At 41.4% G+C, this 11,948-nt stretch overlaps 1 protein-coding gene across 3 annotated transcripts in view; it reads left to right on the forward strand.

Annotated features, from left to right (window-relative positions):
- Window positions 1-5,124, forward strand: part of dmtn (dematin actin binding protein) — a 17,399-nt gene extending 12,275 nt beyond the window's left edge. For 2 of the 3 annotated variants that reach the window (XM_054612124.1, XM_054612122.1), the window contains exons 7-12: window positions 150-194; window positions 272-400; window positions 828-925; window positions 1,007-1,112; window positions 1,189-1,244; window positions 2,162-2,328. In XM_054612124.1, coding sequence (XP_054468099.1) covers window positions 150-194; window positions 272-400; window positions 828-925; window positions 1,007-1,112; window positions 1,189-1,244; window positions 2,162-2,284 — 557 coding nt within the window. In that variant the 3' untranslated portion in view covers window positions 2,285-2,328. Of the gene's footprint in view, window positions 1-149; window positions 195-271; window positions 401-827; window positions 926-1,006; window positions 1,113-1,188; window positions 1,245-2,161; window positions 2,329-2,954; window positions 3,020-3,165; window positions 3,247-3,524 lie in introns of those variants that run through there. The other variant, XM_054612125.1, reaches the window with a different exon arrangement.
- The last annotated feature ends 6,824 nt before the right edge of the window (window positions 5,125-11,948 follow it).

The raw sequence follows: 11,948 nt of genomic DNA on the forward strand, positions 1-11,948 counted from the left end.
CACACACACTAACACAAACACACTAACACTAACACACACACTAACACAAACACACTAACACACACACGTACACAAAAATAGTTTTACAGTTTAACACAAAATAAATATAAATAAAAACCGAGTCTGAACTCTGAGAAATATGTTTTCAGATAACGGAGCCAACATCTACAGGAAACCTCCCATCTACAAACACGGTGAGCTCATCTTCATCTTCATCTTCATCTTCATCTTCATCACTGCTTCATGTGTTTACTCTTCTTCTCTTCTTCAGATGTAAACAAACATGTAGAAGGAGTCATTCAGTCTGCAAAGTTTCCAGCCGCTCAGCCTCCAGATCCAAATCTGCCGTCCAAGATCGAGACCGAGTACTGGCCCTGCCCCCCCTCACTGGCTGCCATGGGTAACACACACACACACACACACACACACACACACACACACACACACACACACACACACACACACACACACACACACACACGTGTTAAAAACTGCCACTGATCCGTTTTAACCGAGTTTAATTTAGATGTAATCTAATAAAATCCTAGATTATTACAAAACGTTTTAAATGTAAAATGATATGTTTGACGGATTATTGATCGTGTGACAGAATGTGAGGACAAAGTATTATTATTATTATTATTGAAGTAGATTTATGAGTTTGTTTGAATTAGTACGTTCAATGATAAAACACTCAGTTCAGTTCTCTCCTCAGGTGATGAGAACTCAGTTCTCAGGTTTTTAACCGGGATAGTTCTGGTTCAGCTTCTCAAACTCAGCTCAGATAATCAGATGCTCAAACTAACCTAAAGGTTTAACTCTGGTAGAGATCGAGTGGAGGAAGAAGAAGGAGCTGCAGGAGGAGGACGAGTTTGAAGACCTGACAGAAGAAGCAGAGCTTCTGCAGGAACAAGCTCTGGAGAAGGTTTGTGAGGAAAACATCTGATCTACACACAAACAGGAAGCCAGCAGGAACTGATGGTTTCTGTGTTTGTGGTGAATCCAGATTAAGTCCAACCTGGGCCGCCTCATCCTGAAGGAGGAGAAGGAGAAGGCCGTTCATTTCCGGAGGAAGACACAGTCTCTGCCGGACAGAACGCACATGCACACGAGTAAGAGTCTTCAGTCGCTCGTCTTCATCTCCATCATCGATCTGATCTCAACGCTCTTCATTCTGTTTGTCTGCAGGTCTGTCAGCCAGTGCATCAAAGTCTCCTTCACACTCAGGACCGGGTTTGACCAGAGTAAGTGATGGAGAGCAGCTTCAGCTCCACCTCCAACAGAAAGATGGAACACATGATGTACCGATAGTCCAGTCTGTAGTCCTCAGGGTGTTGTTAGGTCTGAATGAGTCGGACATTTGTGTTTTCAGTAAACAAACATTAGCATAGCAGGTATTAGCATCAATCCTCTGAACATGTTAGCTAACGCTGGCTAGCAAGTTTTGTTGGCTTTTTTTTATGTCTGTAGAAAATAAGAGTTTCTCTCAAAACGTTCAGTCTCACTCTTCAGGACGACAAGTGTTACTAATGGAGCTAACATCAACTAACAGTCCATGTCTGCTGGGAGACTTCTTGACCTGGAGGAGAGCAAACGGAAGCTCTGGTGGCTAGTTAGCTAGCTAGCTTGTCCATCTTCAGAGCTGGGTAGTTAGCTAGCTAGTGTCCAAAGCTCACGCCTGCTCTCCTCCAGGTGATGTGGTCTTCCAGTGGTGATGACTGAGGCAGAGGGACCGTTCTCTGTGGTTAGCGTAACGTTAGCATGGAAGCATGGTGGAATTAGCAAGTTAGCGTAGTAGCCAGTCGTCTACTGATTGGGTTGCTGGTTCCACCATGCTTTTATGCTACACTGGTTACAGAAAACAGCATCTCTGCATCTCTCTAATAGTTTAATCCGGTCAATAACTTCATAATTGTACTGCATTAATGTTCTGGTATTTATATGTTTTTTTCTTTATGAAAATGAGATGAAACTGATTTCATAGTGTTTGTCATGTAAATGAATGTTTTAGTTTCCTGTGATGTTCTATGTGTTTCTGCCGAGAGACTGCAGGTGGAAATTATTTGTATTAATATATATTTGTTTCTATTTATAGGTAGCTTAAAAACACTACAAAAATGTTTATTATCAAACGTAAAAATGATTTTCTTTGTGTTTGCAGATGCAGTCTGCAGAGTTTTCCACAGAGGCAGAGAAAGGACAAGCAGGTAGGACTTCTACCCCGAAGGGTTTCAGTTCTAAAAAGTTATGTGTTGCAGATAAACCCCTAAATACAGTAAAGTAGTAATAGTAGTAATACATACAGTACACTAGTAATACTTTGATAGGACTTGAAATAATACGTTTTTCATGTTCTCACCGTCTGATCTTCCTGTCGTCGTGTCTTTGCAGCTGCTCAGGTAAGAATGTTGTCTGCATGTTGTCTGCGTGTTGTCTGCATGTTGTCTGCGTGTTGTCTGCGTGTTGTCTGCATGTTGTCTGCATGTTGTCTTCTTGTTGTCTGCATGTTGTCTGCGTGTTGTCTGCGTGTTGTCTGCATGTTGTCTGCTTGTTGTCTGCATGTTGTCTGCGTGTTGTCTGCATGTTGTCTGCGTGTTGTCTGCATGTTGTCTGCATGTTGTCTGCGTGTTGTCTGCATTTTGTCTGCATGTTGTCTGCATGTTGTCTGCGTGTTGTCTGCATGTTGTCTGCGTGTTGTCTGCATGTTGTCTGCGTGTTGTCTGCGTGTTGTCTGCATGTGTGTGTGTGTTTGTGTCAACAGATGTGTGTGTGTTAAATCTGTATCTTTACATCAGGCTCTGATTTCTAACACTGCTTAGTCTTGGCTTGGCATCATGTGACTGTGTGTGTGTGTGTGTGTGTGTGTGTGTGTGTGTGTGTGTGTGTGTGTGTGTGTGTGTGTGTGTGTGTGTGTGTGTGTGTGTGTGTGTGTGTGTGTGTGTGTGTGTGTGCAGAACGGAGATGCTCGAGGGAGAGGATGGACAGAGGAAACTCTCTGCCCAGTATTCTGGAGCAGAAGGTGAGTTAGAGATGTTTATTAAAATGTGTATTTTCATATTTTGTTGCTAAATAAATGATTGTGTTGCTGCTGTTTGAAGCATTTGTTCTGTTTCTTTAAAATGATTTTGATAAAGTTTCAGACGATGATTCTCAATTTGTGTTCAGATTTATCCCTATGAAGCGCTGATTGTGACCCACAGAGGGCGCTGTAAGCTCCCACCAGGAGTGGACCGCACTCGACTGGAGGTGTGTGTGTGTGTGTGTGTGTGTGTGTGTGTGTGTGTGTGTGTGTGTGTGTGTGTGTGTGTGTGTGTGTGTGTGTGTGTGTGTGTGTTTGTGTGTGTGTGTGTGTGTGTGTGTGTGTGTGTTGTTATGTCTGCATGTTTTAGACCTGCCTTAATTAAAATCCTCTTATTCATCAAAAACACACAATTATATACATGTTTATGTTTAAATAACTATCTTCCTCTTCTTCTTCTTCCTCCTCCTCCTCCTCCTCCTCCTCCTCCTCCTCCTCCTCTCAGAGGCATCTGTCTCTGGATCAGTTCCAGGAGATCTTCGAGATGCCGATAGCCGAGTTCGATCGTCTCTCGTTGTGGAGACGAAATGAGCTGAAGAAGAAAGCTTCACTTTTCTAACAGGAAGTGACCTCATCCCAAAAATACTTGATGACCCGCCTACTCTGAGAGGAGGAGGAGCCATGAACACACACACACACACACACACACACACACACACACACACACACACACACACACACACACACACACACACACACACACACACTACCTGTGCTGCACTTATAATCACTGCTAGCGAACCTTCATCATCGTCTTCTCTCCGTTTTGTTCTCCAGAGGTTTCTGGTGTCATGAAGCCGGTTCACTTTTTAACTTTGTTACCGTGGTTACTGCCACTACTGACCAATCAGATCACTGGTTCCTACAGGAGCCTGACAGGGACAAAAGTCACATCCTTTAATATAACGTGGCATTTTTAATGAACCAGAACAATAACTGCCATGAAAGGACGGATGATATCAGATTAAAGAGAGGAGGACGAGGCCTAATAATAACAGAAACATTGATCACTGAAAGGTTTGAGCTTTAAAGTGATCAGAATCAGTCGTTTTATTCCTGATGCGTCAGCAGATTCTTCTAGTTGTTTTTTTTTAAACTGTTTATATTTTACCAAGCTGAACGTTAAATGTTCTTCATTTCATCTCATTTAATAAATCAATACTCTTTATTGATCAATAACTCTTCCTCTTCAATAACCGGCTTCATGACATCATTCAGTCCTCTGATGATCAATCATTCATGTGTTCATCGGATTGTAAATCTATTTATTTATTTAAAGATTGTACTTTTTACTGTGAACTCTTATTTTGAAAATATTATTTCTGCTGGTCAGTTTTTTTATCTCGTTTTCAAACTTAACTTCATCTTAAAGGAGCAGTACGCACTAATCAATAGCTAGAAAACGTCTGTCGCATCTTCACCTTCCTCCTCTTCTTCTCCTCCTCTTCTCCTTCATCTTCTCCTCTTCTCCTCCTCCTCCTCTTCTCCTTCATCTTCTCCTCTTCTTCTTCTCCTCCTCCTCTTCATCTTCTCCTCTTCTTCTTCTTCTCCTCCTCCTCCTCTTCTCCTTCATCTTCTCTTCTTCTTCTCCTCCTCTTCTCCTCCTCCTCCTCTTCTCCTTCATCTTCTCCTCTTCTTCTTCTCCTCCTCCTCTTCATCTTCTCCTCTTCTTCTTCTTCTCCTCCTCTTCTCCTCCTCCTCCTCTTCTCCTTCATCTTCTCCTCTTCTTCTCCTCCTCTTCCTCCCCTCCTCCTTCATACTTTCCTCTTCTCCTCCTCCTCCTCTTCTCCTTCATCTTCTCCTCTTCTTCTTCTCCTCCTCTTCTCCTCCTCCTCCTCCTCTTCATCTTCTCCTTCTTCTCCTCCTCTTCTCCTTCATCTTCTCCTCCTCTTCCTCCCCTCCTCCTTCATACTTTCCTCTTCTCCTCCTCCTCCTCCTCTTCTCCTCCTTCATCTTCTCCTCCTCCTCATCTGGTCCTCATGATTTTGTCGTACAATGTAAACAAGTGAAATAAATCTGAGAAAACAGATTTCTGTTTATTGTCCTCTGTTCCTTTAAGTCAGACTCAAACACACAGGGGCCGAAATAAAGAAGTCAAGGGCCAGAGGGTTCAACGTTTACTGAAAACGTATTGAAAGAACCTCAGTGCACATACTGAACCTGGAACTAACAAGGCCTATAGAGTGCTGCCTATAAAACAACATTAATTATGAAATAAATGAAATAAAAATTATAAATAATACATAAATAAATAAAAATAAAAGTAATAAAATCAGTTTCATTAATTGCTTATGGCTCTATCTGCAGTTTTTCCAGAGTAATTTAAAGTGAAAACATTTTCTACAGGCAAACAACAGCCAAAAATAATTTACTTCAAAGAAAAATCAAATGTCCTGTAGTAGTGTCGTGTCTTTACTTCTGCGTTGTGAATGTTTCTTTCAAGACACACTTCGAAATACATCTTTTCAATTGTTTTTATTGTCTGTCCAGCAACAGCTAAACCGATAACAGGCTTCCAGAGTTTGTCCTCCACGCTGACCTCCAGCATGTACATGATACCTGCTGCTGTGGAAACAACACAGTGTCTGGATGAAGGGCTGCTTGCTCATCGCCTTCCCTCAATGAACATATATACATTAATTATCACTCAAACTAAATAAAGTAATTAACATAAATAAGATTAAATAAAGTAAATACACTTTACATAGATTAAACAATCTAACGTACGTGTTGGACATTAAGAAAATAATACAACAAGACATACATAAACTCACATACCTGCTACTGTGGAAACAACACAATGTCTGGATGAAGTGGCTGCTTGCTCATCGCCTGTACACACCTCTTCATCACATGCAGGTTTACAGCAGACACACCTCTTCATCACATGCAGGTTTACAGCAGACACACCTCTTCATCACATGCAGGTTTACAGCAGACACACCTCTTCATCACATGCAGGTGTACAGCAGACACACCTCTTCATCACATGCAGGTGTACAGCAGACACACCTCTTCATCACATGCAGGTGTACAGCAGACACACCTCTTCATCACATGCAGGTTTAGCAGACAGCAGGTTTACAGCAGACACACCTCTTCATCACATGCAGGTTTACAGCAGACACACCTCTTCATCACATGCAGGTTTACAGCAGACACACCTCTTCATCACATGCAGGTTTACAGCAGACACACCTCTTCATCACATGCAGGTGTACAGCAGACACACCTCTTCATCACATGCAGGTTTACAGCAGACACACCTCTTCATCACATGCAGGTTTACAGACACACCTCTTCATCACATGCAGGTGTACAGCAGACACACCTCTTCATCACATGCAGGTGTACAGCAGACACACCTCTTCATCACATGCAGGTTTACAGCAGACACACCTCTTCATCACATGCAGGTTTACAGCAGACACACCTCTTCATCACATGCAGGTTTACAGCAGACACACCTCTTCATCACATGCAGGTGTACAGCAGACACACCTCTTCATCACATGCAGGTGTACAGCAGACACACCTCTTCATCACATGCAGGTGTACAGCAGACACACCTCTTCATCACATGCAGGTGTACAGCAGACACACACTCTTCATCACATGCAGGTTTACAGCAGACACACCTCTTCATCACATGCAGGTTTACAGCAGACACACCTCTTCATCACATGCAGGTTTACAGCAGACACACCTCTTCATCACATGCAGGTTTACACAAATACACAACAAACTAACATGAAATCATTAAAACAACATTATATAACATGTACACTAACTTCTGATGTTATTTACAACTTAAAACTAATAAAAGTCAGAAGAGTGATAAAGTGCTGCCTTCCCAAGAGGAGCCCCCCCCCCCCCACCTCTTCATCACATGGAAGCGCGGGTAATGTGATTGCCAAAATAAAACTCACACTCCACTTCCGCCAGTACTGACCTCCCTTCAAAATAAGAGTGTCTACTTTAGTAGCTGCGGGAATTTACTGTTATTCAATACATATAGCGCAACAACAAAATACTACTACTACAGTAGCAAGAGAAAGAAAATGCAAAAATGAAACTACATTAAAAACTGAAAATGCGTCAAAGCACCGTTTGCTGCTCTGTGATGACACTCGTTCATCAGTGTCTGGTCAGACTGAGTGAGGAACTCCTCAGGACTGAGTGAGGTGCTCCTCAGGACTGAGTGAAGGTGCTCCTCAGTGACGAGGCCTGTGTGGACTTCTGTTTATCTTCATCAGAGAGAACAGTTGTTCAGTATGTGCTGAGCAGCCTGGCAGCTGGGCCATTGTGTCGGGATGAAACGTGGACACTCTGCAGCCCACAGACTCATGTTTTGCCTTCAGTGTGTCACTACATTGGAGCTCAATCAGCTCCATTTGGAGGTTTGATGGTGTGTTTTCCACGTCAGCTGCAAATGGATTACTGAGCAGTTCAAACCTGCTTTTTTGGGCTTCAAAATCGGCAAATCGCCGTGAAGTCAGCACCAAGTATGCCGAGTTTTTCAGCAAACTGTGATGTTGGGAAGGCAGCGACCTGCTCCTTCATTGTGTCACCAGAGGTCAGGTGACTCTGGTGGACTCCTGCGACCTGCTCCTTCATTGAGTCACCAGAGGTCAGGTGACTCTGGTGGACTCCACTGCTCCTTCATTGTGTCATGTTGGACTCCTGCGACCTGCTCCTTCATTGGGGTCAGGTGACTCTGGTGGACTCCAGCGACCTGCTCCTTCATTGTGTCACCAGTCACTCACTCCAGAGGTCACCAGAGGTCAGGTGACTCTGGTGGACTCCAGCGACCTGCTCCTTCATTGTGTCACCAGAGGTCAGGTGACTCTGGTGGACTCCAGCGACCTGCTCCTTCATTGTGTCACCAGAGGTCAGGTGACTCTGGTGGACTCCAGCGACCTGCTCCTTCATTGAGTCACCAGAGGTCAGGTGACTCTTCATTGAGTCACCAGAGGTCAGGTGACTCTGGTGGACTCCTGCGACCTGCTCCTTCATTGTGTCACCAGAGGTCAGGTGACTCTGGTGGACTCCAGCGACCTGCTCCTTCATTGTTTGGCAGTGCGGAACATGGCTCAAGTTTCCCTGCAGCATCTGTACTGAACTCCTCCAGAAGAGACTTGAACTGGCGGTGATTTAAACCTTTGGCTCTGATCAAGTTAACCGCTAAAGTTACGATGCTCATCACGTGTTCCACACAACGACTCCTGCTGTATGACGCAGTGATAATAATAATAATAATAATCAATCCTTTATTAGTCCCACAATGGGGAAATTATTTCTCTGCATTGAACCATCCCGGAGGAGCAGTGGGCTGCAATGAAGCGCCCGGGGAGCAACTTGGGGTTAGGTGTCTCGCTCAAGGACACCTCGGCATGTTGCCGGTAGAGGGGTTTGAACCACCAACCTTGTGGTTACGGGACAAGCGCTCTACCTCATGTGCCACAGCCGCCCACATGAGCTGTCAACTCACTCGTGACGTTTTCCTCCATCTTTTCTGGGATCCTCCCCACCGATCCTCCTCTGACCGCACATCACAGCTCCATCTGTGGTCAGTCCCTCAGTTCATCCCACGGCAGCCCCGTGTTATCTACACAGTGTTTCCCATACATAGACCACAGAATACATAGACCATACATAGACCATACATAGACCATACATAGACCATACATAGACCATACATAGACCATACATAGACCACAGAATACATAGACCATACATAGACATAGACCATACATAGACCATACATAGACCATACATAGACCACCACAGAATACATAGACCATACATAGATTCTGTCATACATTTTTTTTTTATAATACATTTGGAAATATAAAAATACATAGACCATTCATCTCCCATACATAGACCACAGAATACATAGACCATACATAGACCACACACACACCATACACGCACACATACATAGACCATACATAGACACACAGACACATAGACCATACATACACACACAGACCATACATAGACCACAGAATACATAGACCATACACAAACATACATAGACACACATACACCACAGAATACATACACATACATACACGCATACACAGACCATTGACCACACGCACAGACCACAGAATCAACATCAGCGCACACGACATTGATTCTGTCTCTTTTTTTTTTTGGACACACATAACGCGATTTGGAAATATAAAAATCGTTCCGTTCATTCATCTCCGCATAGCACTCGTTCTCCCTGTCATTCTCGTTCACACACACACACACACACACACACACACACACACACACACACACACACACACACACACACACACACACACACACACACACACACACACACACACACACGCACAGACACACACACACACACACACACACACACACACACACACACACACACACACACACACACACACACACACAAACACGCACAGACACACACACACACACACACACACACACACACACACACACACACACACACACACACACACACACACAGACGGAGACAGAGAGCGACGATCCTCGAACACGTGAACCCACCGATGTCACCCGTCGCTTAGCAACCGGACACGCTGGGGCGTTGATACGTTACCGGACTACTGTAACCATAGACATCATATATATATATATATATATGATCATATATATATATATATATATGATCATATATCATATATATATATATATATATGATCATCATATAGGATATATATATATGATCATCATATATATATATATATATGATCATCATATATATATATATGATCATCATATATAGGATATATATATATGATCATCATATAGGATATATATATATGATCATCATATAGGATATATATATATGATCATCATATAGGATATATATATATGATGTCTATGACTGTAACTACTACGGAGTGAAAATAACGAAAAAAGACGTGAATCAGGCAATACATCCACTTTCCTTGACAGCGGTAAAGTTCTGTGTGCATTAAAGTACAGACGGAACTACTGCAACTGCTCTAAGTTAGACCCAAACTAATCGGAATAAGTGTTTATTGGACTACACCACCTCTTCTATTCCGCATAGAATTATATTCCGAACAGAGAATTTGTATTCCGATTGAGGCGTATATATATGATCCTTTTCTATTCAGGTGTTCTGATGGGGCATGCAAGCTTTGCACATAAGGGATAATGCAGTTTTATTATTTTAGTTAGTTGTCTTGTTGTAATTAGTAGTATTGTTGTTAAATATTGGTTCAGGTAGGTCTTGAGTTTATTTGTTATTGAAATAAAGACCTCCAGCTTTAGTTGTCTGTTGCAATTCATTCGTTGAATGTCAGGTAGAAACAACACTGACACATCTGGACCTCTGCAGAGAGATCTCTCCCGTAGTTCTGCATTAGTGTAATCCCAACACCTCTTCTGTACGCAGGCTTGAGTCCACTCCACGGATGATTGACAGCCGGGCAGTGTCAGAAGTGTCTGTCTGTCATCCACAGCAGGGAGTCTGTGATCGTTTCATAGTCTTCTTCTGTTGTATTCTTTCATTACAGCACACTGTCTCCGCACAGCAGATATACATATATATATATATATATATATATATATATATATATATATATATATATATATATATATATATATATATATATATATATATATATATATATATATATATATATATATATATATATATATATATATATATATATATATATATATATATATATATATATATATATATATATATATATATATATATATATATATATATATATATATATATATATATATATATACATATACTGAGCCTCCCGCCTGTCTTGAAAACTCCTGTTTTCAAATTCCACCTTTGGTTTATCCATGTTTGGGGACAGTTAAAGTTGGTCTGTAATAATGTGATACAGACTGTGAGCCGCGTTGACGTGCCGACACGCGGGCAGTGCATTGTGGGACTTGTAGTATTTTGGTGGTGCGTGTGATACCCCGGCGGGCAGCTCTAATCTCTAACAGTAAATAGATGTTCTAATCTCTAACAGTAAATAGATGTTATCATCTCTAACAGTGAATAGATGTTCTAATCTCTAACAGTCAATAGATGTTCTAATCTCTAACAGTAAATAGATGTTATCATCTCTAACAGTAAATAGATGTTCTAATCTCTAACAGTGAATAGATGTTCTAATCTCTAACAGTGAATAGATGTTCTAATCTCTAACAGTAAATAGATGATGTTCTAATCTCTAACAGTGAATAGATGTTCAGTAATCTCTAACAGTAATCTCTAACAGTAAATAGATGTTCTAATCTCTAACAGTAAATAGATGTTCTAATCTCTAACAGTAGATGTTCTAATAGATGTTCTAATCTCTAACAGTGAATAGATGTTCTAATCTCTAACAGTAAATAGATGTTCTAATCTCTAACAGTAAATAGATGTTCTAATCTCTAACAGTAAATAGATGTTCTAATCTCTAACAGTAAATAGATCTAACAGTCAGTAGATGTTCTAATCTCTAACAGTGAATAGATGTTCTAATCTCTAACAGTCAATAGATGTTCTAATCTCTAACAGTGAATAGATGTTCTAATCTCTAACAGTAAATAGATGTTATCATCTCTAACAGTGAATAGATGTTATCATCTCTAACAGTGAATAGATGTTATCAATCTCTAACAGTGAGTAGATGTTATCATCTCTAACAGTGAATAGATGTTCTAATCTCTAACAGTAAATAGATGTTATCATCTCTAACAGTGAATAGATGTTCTAATCTCTAACAGTCAGTAGATGTTCTAATCTCTAACAGTGAATAGATGTTCTAATCTCTAACAGTCAGTAGATGTTCTAATCTCTAACAGTGAATAGATGTTCTAATCT

Source organism: Anoplopoma fimbria, chromosome 14 (genome assembly GCF_027596085.1).
Source record: "Anoplopoma fimbria isolate UVic2021 breed Golden Eagle Sablefish chromosome 14, Afim_UVic_2022, whole genome shotgun sequence".
Taxonomy (NCBI): Eukaryota; Metazoa; Chordata; class Actinopteri; order Perciformes; family Anoplopomatidae; genus Anoplopoma; species Anoplopoma fimbria.